The sequence below is a fragment of the Sorex fumeus genome, unplaced genomic scaffold, assembly GCF_029834395.1.
Source record: "Sorex fumeus unplaced genomic scaffold, SorFum_2.1 ptg000007l, whole genome shotgun sequence".
Lineage (NCBI taxonomy): Eukaryota > Metazoa > Chordata > Mammalia > Eulipotyphla > Soricidae > Sorex > Sorex fumeus.
The window spans coordinates 42,357,302-42,381,725 of record NW_026606064.1 but is presented as its reverse complement, the minus strand read 5'-3'; the positions used below and the strand labels follow the sequence as shown (position 1 = coordinate 42,381,725).

The 24,424-nt window shown below is 37.9% G+C and overlaps 1 protein-coding gene across 3 annotated transcripts in view; it reads right to left on the bottom strand.

Annotated features, from left to right (window-relative positions):
* Positions 1 to 885: 885 nt before the first annotated feature.
* Positions 886 to 24,424, bottom strand: part of RGS7 (regulator of G protein signaling 7) — a 468,689-nt gene continuing 445,150 nt past the window's right edge. For all 3 annotated transcript variants that reach the window (XM_056130847.1, XM_056130848.1, XM_056130849.1), the window contains one exon: positions 886 to 1,411. Coding sequence is in view for 1 of the 3 variants with exons in the window: in XM_056130849.1 (XP_055986824.1) it covers positions 1,361 to 1,411 (51 nt within the window). In the remaining 2 variants the exon portion in view is untranslated. The remainder of the gene's footprint in view (positions 1,412 to 24,424) is intronic.

Sequence of the window (24,424 nt, the reverse complement as noted above, 5' to 3'; positions counted from 1 at the left end):
CCAAAACTTAGTGCAAATGTTGCCAATATGTGTGCATGTGAATTTAAATTAAAATTTCTTTTTAAGGTGTGCAGTGTAATGGATACATATAGTGTAGAGAGTTCTGGAGTCAGACTGTCTGCATTTGTATCCCAATCCATCAATTGTGTGACTTTCAATAAATTATTTTATCTCTAACTCTGTCTCAGTAGTCTCAAATTACAGAATTACCTTCTAGGTCTGATTTAAGAACTAGAATTGAGGATTTTTTGACACATGAAACCTAAAATACAATGGCAGTCACTTAGAAATCACTCTTTAAATTTTAATCATTACCATCATGTCTCAAAGGAATTGTAACCACTAAAAAGTTAAGAGCCACAAATCTAGGACATTAAAAATTATACTTTTAAGAAAGTATCAGTTCCTGAATTAGGAAGTTAAACTCAAACTTAATTCTAACAAACACTAACAAACTATAGAAAAGCATACTCAGAATGACCATGTAAATAGCTCTGAATGTGACTAGCTAATTTGTGTTCATCTTCCATGGGAGAAAAATGACCTTGGTTCAGTCCCCCAATTATTTACTTTTAGTCTGCTCCTAGTTGTGGTGTCATCCAAACTTGTTTTGCTATGCTGAAATAAACTTAGAGGATCACAGGATAAATGGCAACACTAGGCTTGAGGATACTGTCTCAGCATTTTGTTTTTCAGTTAGCATGGAATTCAAAGTTTCAAAAGCAAAGAGTTTCTGCATCTTTTAATGAAAGATAAAACAACAATATAAACATACACAAATTTACAGATAAGGGGTAAATTTTAATACATTTGGAGTAAAAGGTGTGTCTTACTTAAATATGGTATAAAATAATGCAAGAAACATTAACTGAGAATGTCTAGACAGCAAATGTGTGACCTTGTGTCTCCTGACTGTGAATACACTAATGAAATGAAAGTTTCTGTGTTAGTATATTGGTTAATAAATGTGAAGCCACATGGATGCTTATGATATATGTTTTCCTTTACAATTCTTCCAGTTTGTAACTGACTGAATTTCAGTAAACTGTGTGTCTAGCATAAGCTTTAAGAGAGAGTGACTGAAAAAGTGGAGGGGAAGTTTACTTCACTGAGCTTGTTAAAAAGGAAAAGACACAGATTCAGCTTACTATACAAGGGAGAAATAAGCAGACAAAATTTTGAAATGGAGGCTTTGAGATGGTAGAGTCCCTTGCAGATGAAGCCTTAATGTACACACAAAAAGAACAATTCAGGTCTTTTTCTCATGCAACATCTTGGGCTAATGTCTCTGCTCCAGGTAAAACAAAGCTACAAAGTATATGCAGACTCCAGTTAGCTTCCATGCTACAGGATGATCCTTTTAGGAAGACTGAACAAGGCTTGTTAATCTCTTTGACGTGAGAGACTTCCCCTGAGAGAAAATATAAAACAAAGAAAAAAATAAAAAAGTACGATCACTGAAAAAAAAAAGTCATCATGAGCAGCATATATCACAGCTCATTTTTTCGTCATGGCCCAAACAGAACTCTTTCGGTACATTTTAATTCAAACTTTATTATCAACTTCCCTCCATCGCACAAACATCAAACAAAATGATCTTCCCTCCTTCCACCCTCATACCCTTCCCACCCTCTTTCCTCCCCTTGCCCTCCCCACTGAAAACAGACTGATGGGTTCACAGCACAGATTAGCAAATAATCAAACATGTCATAAACATTGCACCGAGGGATAGCGATGATACAACACCTAGGTCAACAACTGGTAATAAACATGTTGCAAGAAACCTGTGACCTCTCTGAAAGATAGCAATGTGGGTGCATTCTTGACAATTTCTGAAATAAGTATTATATTTACTAACATCAGGTTAGGGTATGGTTTAATTTAATGCATCCTTCAACGTGCAGCTGAAAGCTCTTGACTGAGTTTCTCCCTTATCCTTTAAAGTAATGGAGATAAAAGCACCAGTATTATTCTAAAGATAAAATTCTATTTGTTCCCTGATTTAAAATTTTGGTGTCCTTTTATCATATTTCCTCCAATTCCAACCTCAGTTTATTTTTTATTATTCTGAATCCAAGTTTTGTATCAACGTCTAGAGTAATATTTATTTTTGAGATCTTGAAAGTCAAAGTTGTTTCTGTTAACTACAAGTTAACAAGTTAACTACAAGTCTTCTGAGATAAGAAATTTTAAAATTTTTGATCAGAATAGCAGGTGATTTCTATGTTATCTTTCTTTTCAAACGGCATTGTTTTAAAATAGTGGTACACATTAAAGAGTATTTTTACTTTTAAGGTTAGCATGAGGGAGAATCATTTTTAGAAACAGTTATCAGTAATAATTAGTCATATCAATAGTCCTACTAACAATTAATGCTTAAAGAGGAAAATGGGATGGTTTGATTTTGGGAGGGGCTGGAGTGATAGCACAGTGGTAGGGCATTTGCCTTGCAGGCAGCCAGCCCAGCCGAATCAGGTTCAGTTCTTCCGGCCCTCTCCGAGAGCCCGGCAAGCTACCAAGAGTATCTCGCCCGCACGGCAAAGCCTGGCAAGCTATCTGTGATGTATTCAATATGCCAAACACAGTAACAACAAGTCTCAAAATGGAGACGTTGCTGGGCCCGCTCTCAGCAAATAGATAAACAACGGGAGGACAGTGTTCTTGTGTTTTGTGATTTTGGGAGGGAAGTCTTCACACATGTTCACATTATGGAATACCAGTACATTTAGTAAATGATTAAAATTTTTTTTATGATTAAACATTTTAAAGTGAAGATGTATTTGCTTACTGGACAGTAATTGACTCAGGTTCTTTGCTGATACCAACACCAGCAAAGAAGACCAAGTATCACTTTTTTGAGTTGGCGTAAAAAGTTCAAAAATTAGCTTTCAGCAGTTGCGACTAGAATAAGTCACAGTTAAATGAAGGTCTTCACACTAAGCTGTTTTTTACTTCATGAGAAAAAAAGTAATTTTTAAAATGTTTGTTAAAAAACAAGAACCTACTTTATATATACATTATAAATAACTTCTGTGCTTATTCCCTCCTCTATAAAATGTGGATAATACAAAATCCTTCAAAATCTTGTTTTGAAGAATAAAGCAAGCAATTGAAACTTTTTGAAGCAACCTCTGTACTCAGTTTATGTTAACTCAGCGTTTATAACGTCTCAATAGTAATAGTTCTCACTCTCTTTCTCTCTCAATGCTTCATTAAAATTAAGGTTGAAGTGGTTGGAGTGATAGTACAGAAGATAGCGTGCTTGTCTTGCTTGTGACCCACTAAAGTTCTATTAATGAACCCCCAGCCCCCCAGCCTGCTGGGAGTGATTCCTGAGTGCAGAGCCAGGAGTGAGCCTTGAGCATTGTTCAGTGTGGCCCTCTTTACAAAATAATTAAGGTGAGGGGAGTTAGAAAAATAGTATAGGGCTTAAGGTGTTTGCTTCCCAAACAAAGACCCTGGCTGGATTCCCACAACCTATAGGGTTCCAAATCAACACCAAGAGTGGTCCCTGAGCACAGAGTCAGGTGTAAGTCTGAAAACCTCTGTGTCTGTCACCCAAACAACAAATTAGAGTGAGGTACACATTTAGCTGTCAGACTATAGTCCCAGGAGAAAGTTAAAAACATTAATTCATGGAACCATAGAGCAACACAGACCTACAGCAAATCTCGGTGTCTGTATCAATAGAAAAACATAAACAGAAATGGGAAAGCACATGCATATTTATAATATAGTGGCAATGTAAAATTCTTTATGTGACATGGACTTACCAAAAATGTAACAGATACTTGTTTCATGTACCTAGACATTTAAAAGGCAAACTTGGGTACAATCATCTAAACATAACATGAACTTAAACAACTTTGAAGTAAAGTAAATAGCATGGATGCCTAGTTAGTCATCTAGATTTGAAAAACTAGATCATTAGGATCTCTCTTCAAACTCTAAGCAAAGCCTTCCTTATTCACATACTGGAAAGAAAAAGACAGAGCAGCTGTAGAGATAGCTGAACCGACTAGAGTGCATAATTTTTCTTGCTGGATGTCTGGGTTCAATTTCTGACACTATATATGATGTCCTGAACACCCCAAGAGTGACCTAAAGCAACAAACCAGGACTGGCCTGAGCATTGCTAGGTGTGGCCCCAAAAATTGGAAAGTAAAAAAGAAAAGAAAAATAGGATTAATTCTCATTTACAATAAAAATATTCATATATTGGCTGCCTAATCAATGGGAAATTCTATTTCTCATATTCTATATTATATATCATGTGGTTTATATACTTTCTCATCATATTCTAAAGGAAAGATTAAAATTAAAAACCTCTCCTAAGAAACACAAAAGACAGAAACAGAACAAAATGAAACAAGACTTTTGGTTTCTAATCTAGGAAAAGAAGCACAAAATCAGTTTCAGAACAACAACAAAAAATCCTTTGACTTTCACTGACACAGAGTGAATAAAGAGCTTCTATTAGTCTCATATAAACAATGACATTTTGCTAGTGTCTTGCAAAAAATATTTCCTTCACAAACCAAATCTCTCTTATCTAATATGTCATATAAAGATTTTATTCTAGTTAGGAAAGTACCCTCTTCAAACAAAGCAGTCTATATGTTTTTCCTTAGTGTTTTGAAATTAGCTATCAATATTAATTAACACTTCCTGATTTTTCGAATATGATTTTTCTGTTAAAGTAATAACAAAAAAATTGGCAATAAAACTATATAAATTGGTATAATAAACATGAACAGGCTCTTAATGCCAGTCTGAGTTTACATACTTTTTTTCTCTAGACACAAGTCCAAAAGGAAGAAGAGACAAGCACCATTTGCTTTGGTGACTAAGCCACTTATTTTATTACTGTCATAAAAATCAATCTTTCCCAATTTACACGACACTAAACAGACCAAAGAAAAATGAATCAAAATATTTTTCAGAGATAATCCAAGAGAATTTAAAGATAAGACAACAGTTTTAAGACTGAAAAAAAAAAACTGTTAACCTTTTTAACTCCAGCTTTTACCTTATAAATTTTGTTGATTTTCTGTAATTACTGCTTAATCTCTCCTCTAAATTGCCATATAAACTCATAAGTACATTTGAGAATACCTCATTGGTTCCACAAGGATGGGAAGAAAATGACAAAGAACAAATCTGTCACTGCTTGTCCATTAGTATCCGTTACTTCACCATCTGACCAAATGTTGTGACCCCCAGTTATGTAATTAAAAGAGCTTACTGAAGGGAATGAGATGCTGTTTAAAAGTAGAGATAAGGTATGCTCTTAGAAGAAGCTAATTTATTTTGTTCTTTTAATGTTGTATTGAAAATATCCTACATTCATTAATAAATACAAATATCTTAGCCTGGATTTCTGAATTCATCATTACCTTGCTTCTTTGACCTTTTGGACTGCTTGTTGTATTAATCATGACTTTGAGTACCGTCTGCACCTGCTTCTCTTTCAGCTGGGGCCATCTCCCCACCTGAGTTCATTTATCTGTTACACACTGCCCACCCAAGTCCTTGCTGTAATATTGTACCCATTGTTCAAACTCATCTACTCAGTCTGGTTATGAATTTTTATTACCCATAAAATCACCACTAGTACATTTACACCACTAGTACATTTACACCACTAGTCAGCTTCATCTGACTCTGTAAAGTAATTGACTGCTGTTAAAGCACATTCACATTATAGACTCTGCCCTGATATTTATTTGAATTTTCTTTGTAACTTGTATTAGTAAGCTGGAAATAATATTTTTAGAATAAGCTTTTAGAAACTAGGTTGATGAGACTCAAGTGTTCTGAGATAAGTAAATTTTATTTATTTATTTATTTTTTCTATACCCAGATGTGCCATGGCTTATTTCTGGCTCTGCAATCAGCGATCACTCTTAGCAGGCTTGGGGTACCATAGGGTACCATATGGGGGCCCTGGGGATTGAACCTGAGTTGGTCTGTGAAGGACTAATGCCTTATCTACTGTCCTATTTCTTAGGTTCCATAAGATAGGAGAATTTTATATTGGAGAGGTGAGACACTGTAGGGTCAAAGGTGGAAAACATTGGTTATATACTATTATTTTAATTAGGATAACTTATTATATCTTAATATCTTGTATTATCTCACGAATAGCATATGTTCCAATACTACCCTTCTTGTACTGTTTATTTCTATCAAGAAAACTAGCAGGAGTGCCAGAGAGAAAGGGACTAAGGTGTGTGAATTGCACACTACTATCCCTGAATTGCCCCCCAGTCCAGTGAGCATGATTTGGGATATGCTCACACCCATCCTGAAAATAAATTTTTAAAAATAACTAACTGGGAGATGGAAGAAGTCATTCAATCTAGGTTAGGTACTTGGAAAGCACTTCTTCCATTTAAATAAAATTAATTCTAGGTAAACATACAAATTAATTTTAGGTTAATGTTTTGAATAATAATGAATAATATTACCAAAATTTGAACTGTATGGATTCTTAGAGTTACTGATATTTAAGAAAAAAAAGGAGTCAAAAAGAGGTTTAGGGGCAGGTGCTTTCAGGTAAAACACTGACAAACATTCTTTTGTTTCGTGTTAAAGACACATTTACTTATTTATTACTTTAATTTCATTAGTTTAAAATATTTTCCTAAAATAAAAGTAATATATGTCATTCAAAAAAATAAAGAAACCCCAAAATAAGGAATAGGCATTACTCAAAATGCAGGTGCTTACATAATATTTTTATCTTTGTTATAAAAAATTAGTTATTTTAGTTCATTTTAAAAATTAAAATTAGTTAAACTGCACAGTTTTTTGTCTTACCATTCATAATAGCATACTAAATGATTATATTTTGATCAACTATCATGATATTGTTCCTTCAAAAATACTGTTTTGTTCAACTTCATCACAAGATTGGCTAAACTAATCAATTTAGAAAAATGCTACCGAATGAAAGAAAAAATGAACTTCTATAGAAAAGGTCAAAATACATCAGTATGCATGCCACATATTAAGAGAATTTAATCTTATTTCTACATACATGTAAACTTACAAAAGTGTACTTTGTATAGTAATACAGTATATTATATACACATATATAGTATACAACATAATACAATATATGTTTGCATGAAATATTTATTCTGTTTCAAATGGAGGAAACAGAAAATATAAAAATGCATGAGACAGAAAATATAACAGTCATTGTTCTAAAACCTAATCTTGGGGGACCTCCCAAGAACTGCTCAGAAACCTGGGGGACCACTCCCCACACCCTTACTTGATCTGATGATTCAATTCTCTGGCTGACATTGTAGTACTGATTAGACTTTCCAGGACAAAGTTAATGGTATTTGGGGTTTTCTAGGACCACACTTTATTGGGGTACTCTGTGGTACCAACAATTGAACTCAGGTCCCTGCTCATACAAGGCTTGTACCTCTAACCATTGAATCTTCTCCCTGGCCCCCTAAATTTTGATATTCCATTACATTTGATAAGGTAAAGGTAAAGGCCCTCCCGTTGATCGTCGATTTGCTCGAGCGGGCCCAGTAACGTCTCCATTGGAGACTTTGTTGTTACTGTGTCTGGCATATCCAATACGTCACGGGGAGCTTGCCAGGCTCTGCCATGTGGGCGAGATACATTTGATAAAATAAATATTTTGACATGTTTAAGAAATGCACAATGGTTTTATATTCACAACGGTGTAGAGAAAATTGGCTATTCTTATGTGTGTGTGAGTTGGGTTTTCTTGGAATTAAATTATTAGAAGTTGAATTACTGATTGAAAGCAAAAGGTTGTATTAAATCTTTTGATCTACTCTAGTAGAAAAAAGTGATAGGCAAATCTAACTCCTTTTAATGACATAGGAAATCATCAAGTTTCTTATTCCCTTTTTAATATTAAATGTTACTTTAAAAATAAATCTTTCTCAATCTTCTTTATTTATACACAATGATTTAAGTGCTTGTTTACAATGGATTTTCAAACATACAATGTTTGAAATATCTCCATTCCCAATATCCTGACTCCATATACCTTCACACTTACCCTAGATTTCTTCCCACTCCCCAACCTAACTCCTAGCCTTTACATTTTTAAGTTTAGTTGTTGTAGTTTTGGTCCATTGTTTATAATAGTGTTAAATCTAGTGGTTTAAATATGTACAGTTACCTCACCTCTACACCATAGAGAGATCCAAGGTCCCCTGTGTTACCTGCTCTATCTTTCACCCTCCATTTCTCTTTCCTGGGTATTTTGTTTCTGTAACCTAGAGTCAGTATTTTTTCCATTTTTACTATCTGCCATTCCCTATATATGTCATTTTATATGAAGTAAGTGAGAACATCTAGTGTTTGACCATATCCCTGTGACTTCAATTAATAACATAAGATCTTCCAATTTCATACATGTTGCTACAAATTGCATGATTTCATCATTGATTGTGCTAAGTAGTATTTCACTGGGTATATATACACCAGAGCTTCATTATACACTCTTCTGCCATTGGGCACCTGGCTTGCTTCTATAGCCTGGCTATTGTACTAACCAATGCAATGAATATAGGTGGGCATATATTTTTTGAATGGATGCTTTTGCATATTGTTGCTAGACACAATGGAATGGGATGTTAGTCATATCATAGTTCTATTTTTAGTTTTTATGAGAATCTCCATAATGTTTTTCACAAAGGATGAACTAGACAATACTAAAACAGCAGTGCATGTGAATTCTTTCTCCACCACACCCCCAACAGCTCAAGTTGTTTATATCCATTCTAATAGATATCATTCTTATTGCTGTGTAATAATATCTAATTGTTGCCTTACTTGGCATTTCCTTGCAAATAAGTGATCTTAAACAATTTTTTCCTATGACCAACAGCTATCAACACTGTCTTCTATTGAGGTGTCTGTTGATTTCCTCTTATAGTTATTGGACTTATTGATCTTGATCTTTGTGAATGCTTTGCTTATTTCGGGCATTAATCTTTTTTATGAAATATCATATGTAAATGTTTTTCCAAATCAGTAGGGTGTCTTTTAATTTCAGTCATGTGTATTTTTGATACAGAATTTTTTTAGTTTTACATAGTTCCATTTCTTTATATTCGTTACTGTTCTTTGTTATTGGAATTGTTTCATTAAAGACACCTTTAATGGAGTATTCTGCCCATGTTTTTTATAAAATATCATCTGATTTTAAGGTATTTGATTAATTTTGAACTCACTTACCTTTCCACACTCACGGTCAAAGTCGGCCAGCATTTGTGCCGCTTGGCTGATGTTTGGTGTTATTAAAACAATGTCATCAGCAAAGCGGAGGTGGTGTAGTTGCCGACCATCTATCTTCACTCCCATTCCTTCCCATTCCAGTCGTCGCATGATGTTCTCGAGGGTGGCACTGAAGAGTTTTGGTGAAATGGTATCACCCTGCCGCACCCCTCTCTTGACATCAACGATCACTTCTTTGTAGAATGGTGAGATCCTGGTAGTGAATCCGCAATACAGCTCACGGAGGATCCTGATGTATTGGGCTTGAATGCCCTGATTGGCTAGGGCTTCAATGACCGCTTCCGTCTCAACAGAATCAAAGGCCTTCTTTAAATCAATGAACGTTAAGCAGAGTGGCATCTTGAACTCCCGAGAAACCTCAATGAGTTTGGTTATCGTGTGGATATGGTCGATGGTGCTGAATCCTTTGCGGAACCCTGCTTGCTCACATGGTTGTCCTTCATCTAGTGTTCTGCCAATCCTATTCAGGATGACTCGAGTGAACAACTTGTAGATGACAGACAATAGGCAGATCGGGCGATAGTTGCCAATGTCATGGATGTCTCCCTTCTTGAACAGTAGTACGGTCCTGCTGGTTTTCCATTGAGATGGAACCTTGCATTCAGACAGGTAGCGAGTGAAGAGCCGAGCCAGTGTATTGATGAGTACTGACGGCAGGTTCTTCAGGTGTTCAGGTCTGACCTTGTCTGGGCCGGGTGCTGTTTGCTTCTTTACTGGCCGGGTGCTGTTTGCTTCTTTACTGACGAAATGGCGTGTCGGATTTCGGAAGGGAGAACGTTGGGAACGACATACCCATCCTGTGGAATTTGGTATGTCGGCAAGTGGACATGGCTATCGAAGAGATTTGAGTAAAAGTCATGGATAATCTTCTCCATTGCCGTTCTGGAGGATGTGATGGATCCATCAGGACGTCGGAGGGCAGTCATCTTGGTCTTATAGTTGGCGAAGGACAGGCGGGCGTTACGAATACTTTTCCCGGCTTCTGCCGCATCTACCAGTACTTCTGCTCTTCTCTCTTTGAGGTCTTCCTTGATCGCATCTCTGCACTGCTTTGCAAGCTCGGACGTTAGCTTGCGGTTGCCTGAGGCATGCGCCAAACCACGCTGGCGAATTAGCTCAAGAGTTTTCGAAGATAGGCGACTTTTTGTGGCTATCTCTCTCTTGGCGTTCCTCGCACATTCATGGAGGTGCTGAACCAGTCGATCGTATTCCTCGTCAATGTTGTCAACAATGGCATCTTCCCATGTTGCCGCAATAGTACCAAAGAGTTCCCAGTTGGTGGTCGTTCTGGGAGTTCTCTTTTTGAACTTTGCAGCCCTTTCTCCCCGCTCTGTGAAGTAGAATTTTGCACGAAGGAGACGGTGGTCCGATCCCGTTCGAAATTTTGGGACAACAGCGACATCAGTCAGGCAAAACCGTCGATTTTGACCGTGAGTGTGGAAAGGTAGGACTACAGCTGAATCTTACGAAGACAATGTTTATGAGAAACAGCCTTGTTCCTGACGCCCCATTCGCTCTCAATGGAACGACCATCTCCGAATGCAACAGCTATGTGTACCTAGGTCGAGAGGTCAACATGACAAATGACCTGGCACCCGAGCTGCGCAGGAGGAAGAGAGCGGCTTGGAACGCCTTCAAGAACGTCGAAGAAATAGCTAAGAGGACGAAGAACCTCCGGCTCCGGGCACATCTCTTTGATTCCACTGTTCTTCCTGCATTAACATATGCCTCAGAGACCTGGGCCCTACGCAAACAAGATGAGAACGCCATTCAGGTCTCCCAAAGAAGAATAGAAAGAGCTATGCTTGGAATATCACGTTTCACTCAAATGAGAGAACGAATCCGGAGTTCTGACATCCGTCGACGATCAAGGATCAGGGACGCTGTCTCATTTGCCAAGGTGTCGAAAATCAGATGGGCTGGTCACGTAATGAGATTTAAAGACGACCGTTGGACTAGAGCTGTTACTGATTGGATTCCACGGGATGTCAAGAGACCGCGTGGCCGCCCACCTACCAGATGGTCAGACTTCTTTGTCAAGGTCATGAACGATCGGTTTGAGGCCCTCCATGTTCCCGGAGCGAAAAGATGCCATTGGGCTACACTAGCACGCGACAGGGACAAATGGAGACGTTACTGGCGCCCGCTCGAGCAAATCGACGACTAACGGGAAGTTAAGTGATTAAGTGATTAAGTGAACTCACTTATGTGTAAGGTGTGAGGTATGGATAAAATTTTATAGTTTTGCATAAAACTATTCAACTCCTCAACACCATATTTTGAAGAGGTTATCTTTACTCCACTTCAAGTTCATTTGTAGAGAATTAACTGAGGGCTTAGCTTTGAGTATTCAGTTCCACTCCATTGGTCTAACAATCTATCCTTATTCTAGTATCATGCTGATTTGATTTCTACAGCTTTTAATTTAGTTTCAAGTCAAGTAATGTTGTATCTCCCAATTTCTTATTTTTCTGTAAGACTTACTATTTGGGGTTTCCTATAATTCCATGCAAACTTTCTTATTCATCATTCTAACTCTTTAAGTATGTAATTAATTTTTTAAAATTCAAATTATATGAAATCTATATAATAATTTAGGTAGAACAGTCTTTTTGATAATATTGATTCTCCTAACCCATGAAGATGTAATAATTTTTTTCATTTCCTGAGGTCCTCTTCTGTTTTTCTAAGAGACTTGTAGTTCTTGGTACTTTTAAGAGACTTCAGATAAAGATTTGCCTTTAGGGTGATTCAAGGAACTTGGTGTATTTAGACAGGTTTCTGAATGCGGTAACTTTTTCATTTCCTTCTTTTCCAATCATTATTTGCATAAAGAAGGTAAGGTAAAAGGTAAAGGCCCTCCCGTTGATCGTTGATTTGCTCTAGCGGGCCCAGTAACGTCTCCATTGGAGACTTTGTTGTTACTGTGTCTGGCATATCGAATACTCTCGGTAGCTTGCCGGGCTCTCTGAGAGGGGCGGAGGAATCGAACTCGGGTTGGCCGTGTTGGCCGCTTGTAAGGCGAACGCCCTACCCGCTGTGCTATCGCTCTATATTTTTGTTACAATTTTGCACATTGCTATTTTTCTGTACTAGTTTATTTTTCTAAACGTTTTTTAGTGAAATTCTTAGGGTCCTCTATATATACCATGTCATTTGCAAACAGTGACAGTAAACATTTCTCTATTTAAAGGAAACATCATTTAGATACTTATAGATTTCTTTTTGGCTTCTATTTCAGACAAATTTTCCTCATTTATCCAGAGAATACTTGTAATTATTCTGCTGAAAGTTTGTCACTGTCACTGTCCTCCCGTTGTTCATCTATGTGCTCGAGCGAGCCCAGTAACATCTCCATCATGAGACTCGTTGTTACTGTGTTTGGCATATTGAATATGTCACGGGTAGTTTCCCAGGCTTTGCTCTGTGGCCAAGATACTCTCAGTAGCTTACCGGGCTTTCTGAGAGGGGTAAAGGAATCAAACCGGGCTTGGCCGGCCAGCTGCATGCAAGGCAAATGCCCTACCGCTGTGCTATCACTCCTGCCCGAAAGTTTAAATAATGTTCATTTTCATAATGATCTATTTATTTGCAAAATAAACTCTCACCTACATTTTATCATTGTCATGTATATACTCATTTACCACACTTAAATCAATAAGTTGCTTTAAAAAAAGATTCTTAGATTCAAAAAGGTATTAGAAATATTTTATAGTATCTTCCTGGATGGGCTGGAGCGATAGCACAGTGGGTAGGGTGTTTGCCTTGCAAGTGGCCAATATGGCCGACCCAATATGGTCATTCGATTCCTCTGCCTCATCGGAGAGCCTGGCAAGCTAGTAAGAGTATCTCTCCCACATGGCAAAACCTGGCAAGCTATCCGTGACGTATTCGATATGCCAAACACAGTAACAATTGTAACGATGGAGATGATACTGGGTCCGCTCGAGCAAATCAATGAACAATGGGAGGACAGTGACAGTGATCTTCCTGGATGAGACAGTAAAAGGTGAGGTTCATAAATAGATAAACAAATAGCTTTAAATTATGCTAATTATTGGAATAGTGGAATTTTCCCCTCCATATTCTGTTTTTTTTAAATCAGTACTCTGTATGATTAAACAGATGTAATCATAAAATATATGCACGATAAATTCCATAATCTTGCTTAAGAGACTGGGATAATCAAAACATTATGTAAGACTAAAATTCACAAGATAAAACTTTATAGAAAAAAGTATAAAGAACTAAACTTTTATTCAATAAACTAAGAAAAGTACTCTCTTGCTATGACCAGACACTGGACTGAATGCCTTGGGCTCAGGACACTGAGGGTCTCTTCACTGAACCCAACACCTAATTTAGGGAGTCACACACTCTGATGTCACTTCTAACTTTCCAAACCCAAAATCGCATGTTTCCCTGTGAGATTATTACTAAACACACTCTTCACAATGAAGTCAGTGGATGCAACAACAGTTCGAGCGGGCCCAGTAACGTCTCCATTGGAGACTTTGTTGTTACTGTGTCTGGCATATCGAATACTCTCGGTAGCTTGCCGGGCTCTCCGAGAGGGGCGGAGGAATCGAACTCTGGTCGGCCATGTTGGCTGCGTGCAAGGCAGATGCCCTACCCGCTGTGCTATCGCTCCAGCCCGACAACAGTACTTTATTGAATTATAGAGTCATATATCTCAATCAACTAAATGGAGTGACTAGTTCAAAGTTCCCTTGTCGTACTCTAATAGCATTACCTGGTAATGGAATATAATAGCACTGTCCTCCCATTGTTCATCGATTTGCTCGAGTGGGTACTTGTAACGTCTCCATTGTGAGACTTGTTGTTACTGTTTTTGGCATATCAGATATGGCTCTTAACCCGAGAGGGGCGGAGGAATTGAACACAGGTCAGCTGCATGCAAGGCAAATGCCCTATCAACTGTGCTATCGCTCCAGGTCAAAGGAATATAATAATAGTATAATATTATTATATTAATATTAACAATAATATATCAGATACCAGGAAATAACAGGCATTATCAGAAGTCCTCTGGTATAAACCACTGAGAAGATAAATTCTGAAGTAACTGGGAATCTAAATCTTCATCATTAACCCACATAAAACATAAAGAAAATGGGAAAACTAAGGAACCAGTAGATCCTCAAGCCAATTAAAAGTCTCAAGTCTGGTCAATGAAATCAACACTCACTACACTGGCAATCAAAACTAAGCAGGCACTAGCCAGTGACATTAAGCAATCAACTAGATGAAAAATTCAACCAACTCATAAAAAAATGAACCGAAATAACTAAAGAACACAATTGCAAGCCACAGTAGTAGAATCGCACAGGTAGAGAACCATATAGAGAAACTTTAAGACAAAAGCAAGCCAGCAATGATAAGGGACTGGCAAAAAAAAAAAAGAGAAGGACTAGAATGGATGAGAAAATAACATACTTAATGGATAACAGCAAAAGGTATAATCTCCCAATTATAGGAATACCAGGAGGAGAGGAAAATGAGAAAGAGGAAGAACAGGGTGGGAGAAATTATGGCTGAGAATTTACCCATTCTCTGGAGGGAAGATGATATACAGATTCAAGAGGCCCAAGGCGTACCAAGCAAAGTAAACTCAAACAGAACAATTTCAAAACACAATAATCAAAATGGCAAAATTCAAGGAGAGAGAGAGACTTCTTAAAGATTCTAGATAGAACAAAAACCTTAACTACAAAACAACAAAAGAATCACAGCAGATCTCTTCTATGAACTGCTCTGGAGAGAAAAGACTGGAATAACATATTAAATTACTCACTGAAAATAACTTTCAACCAAAAGTCTACAATCTATAAAGTTTTCATTTACATGGAAGGGAGGAATAAAAACATTCTCTGACAAACAAGAGCTGACAGAATCTTCTCAAAACATTGTAGCCTGAAACGAATTTCTGAAAGAATATTTATATAAATCAAACTGTCAATTGTAGAAGCAACAACCTCAAACAGTACAATGGCAACACAACCCTTTATATCAATACTTTCTCTGAATTTAAATGGAATGAACTTTCCCATCAAAAGTCACAGAACGGTGGAATTGATCAGGACACAATATCCATTCATTTGCTGTTATGGTAAATACAACTGAAATCATAAAATAGACAGATTCAGAGTGAAAGCATACAAAACAATCATAGAAATCAATGGTGAACAGAAAAAAGCTGAGATATTAAATTTATATCAGACTAAACAGCATTCAATATAAAGAAAGTAATTTGAGATAAGAATAGACATTACTTGTTGGTTTAGGGAACAGTAAATCAAGAACTATTAGATTGATTTTTTTGGTTGCATGCAAGACAAGTGTATTTTTATTCTTTTTAATTTTTTAAAAATTTATTTATTTTTTAAACACCATGAAGTACAGTTGTAGACTTAAAAACTTTCATGCTTAGGTTTCAATTATACAATGATCGAGTACCCATCCATCCACCAGTGCCCATTATCCACCACCAATGATCCCAGTAGCCCTTCCACCCCCACCCCCATCCTGCCTCTGTAGCATGGCATTCCCTTTTGCTCACAATTTACTTTAGGGTGTTGTAGTTTGCAATAAAGGCATTGAGTGGCCATCGTGTTCAGTTTATAGTCTACTTTTAGCACGCATCTCGCATCCCGAGCGACTTCTCCAAACATCCTTTACTTGGTGTTCCCTTCACTATCTGAGCTGCCTTTTCCCCCAGCCTGTGCTGGCTTCCAAACCGTGGATCAGTACTTATCTCAACTATTGATTTCTTTCCTGACTCACTAGTTGTTCAACATTGAATTATTTTAATTCCAGGTGTTTGATTTGGTTTTCTGCGTCTGTACATGATTAGCTTCTATCTTCAGCCCATCGTGGTCTGAGAAGGTAGTTGATAAAATGTCTATCTTCCTTATTCTGTTGAGGTATGCTTTGTGAACCAGCTTATGGTCTATTCTGGAGAATGTTCCATGTACACTGGGAAAGAATATGTATTCTTTTTTGGGGGGGGGTATAAACTCCTTTATATATCTCTTAGCCCTCTGTCTTCTATTTCTTCCTTCAGAGCCATTTCCTTGCTGAATTTTAATCTTCTTGATCATATAAGGCAGTGTTGAAGTCTCCAATTACTATTGTGTTGTTTGTAATATCCTTCTTAAGGTCTGTTAGCAGTTGTAGGTATTTGGCTAGGCCCTCATTGGGTGTGTATATGTTTAGGAGTGTGATTTCTTCCTGCTGTACATATCTCTTGATTAATAAAAAATGGCCTTCAATGTCCCTTCTAATCTTTCTTAACCTGAAATCTATGTTGTCCGACACAAGTAAGGCCACCCCAGCTTTTTTCAGGGCGTTGTTTGCTTGCAGGGGTCTTTTCCATCCTTTGACTTTGAGTTTGTGTTTGTTCTGATTGTTCAGATGTGTTTCCTGCAGACAGCAGAATGTTGGGTTCTGTCTTGAATCCATTTTGATTGGTGAATCAAATGATTGGTGAATTTAGACCATTGACATTGAGAGAGATTATTGTTATGGGGTTTTGTGTCATCCTTCTGTAAGGGTTTGTTGTGCCTGTAGGGGTTTGTCTAGTCTTACAGTAGCCCCTTTAGCCCTTCTTTTATGTTTGGTTTTGATTCTATGAAGTCTTGAGCTGTTGTTTATCCAGAAAATAGTGTACTGTTCCTTGGAGTTTGAGTGAGAGTGTAGCCAGATAAAGTATTCTTGGTGAAGCATTCATTCCAGTGAGTTTTTCACTATCACACCATTGTCTTTGGGCTTGGAAGGTTTCCTCTGATAGGTCTGCTGTGAATCTGTGAGGTGCTCCTTTGTAAGTGATTTCCTTCTTTCACCTTGCTGCTTGCAGTATTGTGTCTCTATTGGTGGCATCCATCATTTTAACTATGATATGTCTTGGAGTGTTTTTGTTAGGGTCTCTTTTAGCTGGCACCCTTCAGGCTCCTTGAATCTGGATGCCTGCATCGTCCAGCTCTGGGAACTTTTCTGATTTGTTTAACTGTGGCTTTTTCATTGGGACTGTTTCCCTGACCTTCAGGTACTCTAATGATTCTAATGTTGTTCCTCTTGGAATCATCCCCTAGGACTCTGATTAGCTCTCAGGCTATTTTGAGGTCTCTTGCCATTGTTTGTTATTGCCTGTAGGCTTCATGCAGCTCATCTTTCAGCTTACTGATTCTGTCTTCAGCTGGAGCCACTCTATTGTTGAGGGCACACACTGAGTATTTCATCTACCGAATCTTTTTTATTTGTGACATTTCTGTGCATAGCTTTCGAATTTCTGCTCTCATTTCTTCCCGTATTTTCTCAATTCTTTCTTTCTTGTCCTCCTTTAATTTACTGGCTATCTGTTTCACTGTTTCATTGAGTTCATTGAGCATCTTCATTACTTCATATCTGAATTCTTTCTCAGAGAGCACCCTTAAGTAAGTAACACCTAATGAGGCTTCTGGACTCTTCATCGTCCTCTCTCCTCTCCTCGTGGTGGGGATTTGCGTAGTTCTTCATGTTGGTGTGGTGGTATGGAGACTGAGATGTCACACAAGATTGCTGGGTATGAGTTATCTACCCACTTATGTCAAAGTGTAGGCCGCACCCACTTCTGTAGAGGCCAAGCCCACTTCTGTAGAGGTAACGCTCTCTATGGGTACCTGGTGTATGTGGTGGGTACAACCTGGGAGGGGAAGAAGATCTGAACGGTGTTGGGGAGGAACAGGAAGAGGCTCAGTGATGATGGGCGGCCCAGGGTCCTAAAGGATGCCTGGGGTACATGCGCAGGGAAAGCAGAATCCCTGATTTGAAAATTGACTGACCTGAGAGGAGAACACCGGGAACGGCGTTGGGGACAAACAGGAAGAGCGAACTATTAACTTTAACCAACATACATGCACCAACTGAAAGATCAGCAAAGTTTGTAACGCTTTTGCTCACAAACCAACATATGGATGGAAACACATCACTGTAATCCATTCAATTATGATGAATAGCAAGGAACAAACACAAGAGATTCTATCAAAATAATTCAGCTTGTTTTTGGGAGAAAAAAAGTGTGGCTTGCTGTTTCAAGCCTGTGTTTTCCTTTGAACACAAATTTCTTTTTCTTCTTTTTCCACTTTGGAGAAGCCCATGTTTTCTCTGGAACATGTATTCCTTTCTTTCTCTCAATCTACATCTTTCTAAGTAAATTTTGTTCAAGAAAAAGAACCTTGCTTTACAAAGAAAACCCCCCAAATCCAACAAACATACAAATAAAAAAAAAAACCCAAAAAACCATCTGGGGGCCTAACAGGAAAATAATCTCTCAGCTGTGACATATCACATACTCTAGGAAATTATCAATGGTTAGAGAGAATTGGTTAGTCGAGTATAGTGATTTTCAAAGTATTGTCTTAAAATCAGTAGTAACAGCATCACCTGAAAATTTATGTCCCCTAATTTTTGTGCTTTTTAAATTAGGGGCCTGAGAGATAACGCAAGGTTAAGCTGGTTTGACCCTCAGCACTGTGCATGCTCCCCAGATCACTGCCAGGCGTGACATGACCACAACTCTAATAGTAAGGCCTGAATATTTTCCAAAAGGCAAAAATAAAGAAAGAAAATGAAGAGTATGAATCTTTCAAAAAACTAGATTTTTCTGAGTGTAGGTCCAGCAAATCTGTATTATAAAGAAACTTCCATGTCAACGTGGAAGTTAAATTGTAAACTATAAATCATTAGTAAGGAAAGATTAGAAGTGTTTAGATAGGAACATTTGTACCTATCATGATTCTTAAACATTATTCCGAGATACTTAAAAACAATGAAAATCAAAGAGGAGTAAGGCTTAGAAGAGAGACAGAGAAAAGGTTAAAATAGTATTGGAAGAAGAGAGAGATGAGAAACTATAACTCATTTATTAGGAATGAAGTCACAGACTCTGTACTTGACAAGTTTTTATGATTTTAAAATATAGGACAGGTGAGGAGGAAAAATGAGGCGGAGTTAACACAGGTGTTGGAATGGGTGGAGCAGTGGCTGCTCTGGGAATGGAACTGCAGAGCACAACAGACAGCACAGAAACTCCATAATTTCGAGGGAATGAATAGAAGCATCAATTCCTTAAAAAGGCACTTTTAAAGGCCAGCCTGACACCTGGAACTTCTGTGGCACCAGCTTTCCACTAAGAGTGATGTCTTGGTGGCTCTAGAACTCATAGACTGCTCTGGGCCCCAGAGCTGTGCCAAGATTGAAAAGTTGCCACCGCCAGGGCTTAGGATGCTGACTGCCAAATTGTGGTGGAACCCCAAGAATCCACCATGAGCCACTGATTTAGGTGGCTGAGTGACTCTAAAAACTCACAGTTGGCCAGGTGCTTGCTCTGGGCCCAGAAGTCACACCAAGACTGAAAACTCAGTGATCCCTCCAACCATCATTTACTTAGTGGTTCCTTCACCCCAACTGCTTTTTGCCCCAGCACATGAGATGGGCTTCCAAACCACTTGGGATGGGAGATGTGTACTGGAAGTAGAAAAGGACCAAACATGATGGCCTCTCAGTATCTGTATTGCAAACCATAATGCCCAAAGTAGAGAGAAATGGGGAAATTATTTGTCATAAAGGCAGGGGGTGGAGTGAGTGGGGGTGTCGGGAGGGATACTGGGGATATTGGTTGTCGATAATGCACTCTGGTGGAGAGATGAGTGCTTGATCACTGTATGACTGAAACTTAATAATGGAAATTTGTAACTGTATCTCATGGTGATTCAATTTAAAAAAGGACTGAAAACTGCTGTTTCTCAGTCACCAATGGGGTAGCCCCACCACCATTTCTTCCCCGGACCAGCCTGTGCTGCCTGCAGCTTATTATGGAGGAAAATCTCCTTGAGCACCAACAGTCCGTAGACCCAGGATGGGAGAGTGTGCTCCCCCACACCCAGTTCAGGCTTTGCAGGACTGGTGACTGCAGTCCACCCATAGTGCCCAGACTGCAAACTGGCTCCTGTCCTATTTCCTGACTGGGGACAAGAGATATAGTGCTGTCAGAAGGTCAACACAGAACTGTGGAGTGAGTGCATCAAGAGCCTGATGGTGCCTTCAGACTTCCTGATAGCCCAAATTCACTGTTGTGCCTGTTGTGCCATTGAGTGGACTCCAACAACTCAGGATCAAGTTTCTCAAGAAATTAAAAGACCAAAAGTTAGGTATGTAAGAAGAGTCAAACCCAAAAACCACCTCCAGCTCAGCCTTACAAGCTCATTTATTGGCCTTTCTTCAGAGACTCATAAAAAAATATCTTGAAAAAGATAAAAAAAAAAAACTGAGTTAATCTCAGATCTACAGAATGCTGAACAGACAGGCAGATCGGAGCAGAGTCAGAGCGGGGCAGATCAGCCTGGTGTCTGCTCAAACAGAATCCCTGGCAGCTGCTTTCTCCCACAATCCAAAATCAACCCATGCCTCTTGCCGGAATCCTCCATCTCAATATGAACCTCACCAACATATTAATCCTCTGAAAATTCCGCTATGTGGATATTGTCACTGAAATCTCCAGGATTTTTTGGTGTTGAGATGGGCTATCTCTCCCATACTTCCTTATACTCCTAAAAGCACTGGCGGTCACCCCCACGAATCAACTCCAGTGCTACTATGTAAGATTTTTTTTTACTGGCCTCTCTTCAGAAACCCATAAATGAATCTCGAAAGAGATCAAAAGCTGCAGTTTTTCTTGGAGCCACGATAGACTGAGCAGAGCTGGGTAGACTGGAGGTGGATAGTTTTGACTGATGCCTCCCCAAGCAGAGCCTCCTGCAACTGCTTGCTCACACAATACAAAATTGTTGCCATATCTCTGACTGGACTCCACTATCTTGGGATGGGCCTCAATGTGATATTAATCACTGAAAATTCAGGTATGTGGGTTTTGTGACTGAAATCTTTTTCAGGGTTGGGATGGCCGTAAAGCTACTACCCAGTTTTTTTTTTGTTTTGTTTTTATAAAAAAAGGTACTCAAACTGTGCCTTCCCCCCAAAAGTACTGAACACTCTGAACAAATATGATGACCTCTACATAGCTGTTTTGCAAATCATAATGCACAAAAGGAGAGAGAGATAGAGAGAGAAAGAAGAGTACCTGCCATGGAGGTAGGCAAATGGGGGGTGGTGGTGGTGGTTAGTGGGAAGTGATATTGTGGATGTTAGTGGTGGGAAATATACACTGGTGGAGGCATGGATGTTAGAATACAACCATGAATAGATTTGTAGTGGTCTATCTCATGGTGATTCAAATATATATATATATATATTTATATATGTTCTAATTACTCTTCATATATATATGAAGGATAATTAGACCACACAAATAAACAGTAAAATAGTCACTTTAAGGAAAGTAGAATATAAATAAATACATACAACCCTGAAAAGAGTTGATTCATGCTTTCAAATAGGTTAGCACTGTCTATATCTGGAAGAACATTTGTGTCATTCTACCTACCTTTTAGAGACCAAGCAAGGATTAATATTTAAAGGTTATAGAAAAGTTAGAAAGGTAAATAAAAGTTCCCTATATGAAAATATATTACAAAATGATAGAATCGACCTCCTCTGCCTTTTAAGGTTATATGTATCATCAGGAACTTATGAGTGAACAACTGTTAGATACCCAACATCATTGAGTCTGATGAAGAAAATTATGCCATAGTCTGGTGTTTAAAGTTGGAGGATTAGAGAAACTTAAAAGAATTAAGTGGCTTCAATTCTGTGGCTTCCAAAAATATCATCTAAATGTTATTCAAAAGTTCTTATTAATATGTTGATGAAACAGATAAGGATAAAATATTAGAATAGCAAAATAATGATTTCAGTATAACTAGATAAACCCAAACTGTAATTGTACTTTCCTTCAAAAATAATAACCAGAGAAGTTTATACGTGGTGTTTTGACTACTTAACATATTATTTTGGTTAATAGCTCCTTGTATGTATACCACATAATTCATTTACATTCTACCAACAAAGACCCCATCAGTGCACCAAAGAAATAATATAGCAGGTAGAAAGCCTGCCTTGTATGTGGCATATCTAGGTTCCATTTCCAGACACCCCATATGTTTATTGCAGCCCACCAGAAGTGATCTCTGAGTCTAAAGCCAGAGTCAGCCCCGAGAACTACTGAAAAATTTTCACACATCTCCCCTCACCACCACATTTTTTCTTTAGTAACCATTGTTGTTGTCACTGAATTTAGGATTTAATTTCATTGGATTTGGATAATTTGTTTGCTTTGTTTATTCATATTCATATGTGAGTGAAACCTTTTGGTTAATTATCTTTCACTTCCTTCTTTCATTTAGCATTAATCATCTCAAGTCCCATACATTTTGCCCAAATGACAAGATTTCATCCTTTTAATGACAGAATAGTAATCCTTTTAAAGTTTATACCATCTCTTCTTTATCCAGTCATCTACTTATTGCCATTATGTGGATTTCATGTTTTGATTATTGCGAATAATGCTCCTATGAACAGAGGGGTAACTATATCCTATTGAATTAGTGTTTTCTTCCAATAATTACAAGTTTCCTTCTAAAAATTGTCCCAAGTGCTTACTACTGGATCATATGGTACTTCTATTTTAATATTAAACACTAATTTCATTTATTTGTTCACTTAAAAAATTGGAGCTACACCAAAAATAAAAAAAAAATTCTAACATTTTATTTTATTGTTTTTGTAATCCTGGGCTTTAAACCCAAGGTCTCACATATGCAAGAACAGTGCTTTGCTACTGAGTACAATGTCAGTTATGGCTTATTGCCTGAGAACTACTCCTAGCTATGCTTGAGGAACAAGAGGTGCGGAGGGTCAAACCAAGATTCCCACATATAAAGAATGCTCTCTAGTACTTCGAGCCACCCCAGTCTATCCATTTTTTAATTTTTTATTTAATGTGTTGGATAACATTGGTTTTCTCTTGCTCCTCCCTCAGGGAGCTTAGGTTTATTGAGTTACTCCCACAACAGTGCCCCTGAGGCACACCCAACTCCATCAGGCATTAATAATCTTATATTGTTTTTCTAGTTCTTTTATGTCACTTGAATGGTTTTGCAGTGCCCTTTTTATATAGACACAGAAAGACAGATGATGCTATGCTTTTGTAACATAGGAGTTAATTGACTCCAAATAATATTTACGCCTGGGCATCTATCATATTTATTTGACTTAAGCCTCAGCTGCCCTTATTTCTCCTAACACTTTTCAAAAAGGGTCCCAGTGAGAGACAAGGATGGCTTCAGGGCAAGCTGTAAGCTACCCTGGCATTACAAAGAGACAAGATAAATGCCATAGGAAGTATAAGTTAAGATCATGGTCATGGAGCAAACTCTGTCATGACCCAAAAAGAAGTAACTGACTAAGGACCCTGCTGGGGCTGGGAAATACTAACCTAAGCTCAGGATTGTGGTCTGGAATATACAGCAAGATGTCCCCAGGAAGACCTTAAGCTTAATACATCTCTTACAGTGTTCATACAAAATTACTAGAAATGTCAGAAGTAAATTTACTATGATTGTTTAAATGGATTACTAGCTGAGGAAAAGAGGAAAGCAATGCACCCTAGATGGAATCCTTCCCTTGGGCAGATCTCCTAGTAATGTAGAGTGCAGAACCCTCAGATGAGATTTTTGTTCTTCAGTTAATCTCCTAGAACTCCTCCTGAAGGAGTGGCTTTACATCTGTTTGTTATGATAATGTTCAACCCTACCTATGTGTACCCCGACACTTCATCATTTCCATATAACTATGCTGTAAGGGGTGATGTGCAAATTTATTCTCCAAATTGCTATATGGCTTGTTTGTATAGTAGTTTTTTTCCCACAATGTATAATCTAATTTATTTCATGTTTTTCCATGCTTGTGTCTGTTTCCATTGTCACTAGAGTTGAATCTCCAACTATATCTTATATGTTGAAGTCTGAAGTATGTTATCTATGTTTTTTTCTATGAATTTTATAGATTGGGTATAAAATACATATCTTTAATATGTCTATATTTAATTTTTGTATCATCTAGGCCCTAGCTCCTGAAACCATGAATTTTGACCTCATATGGGGTTTAATGG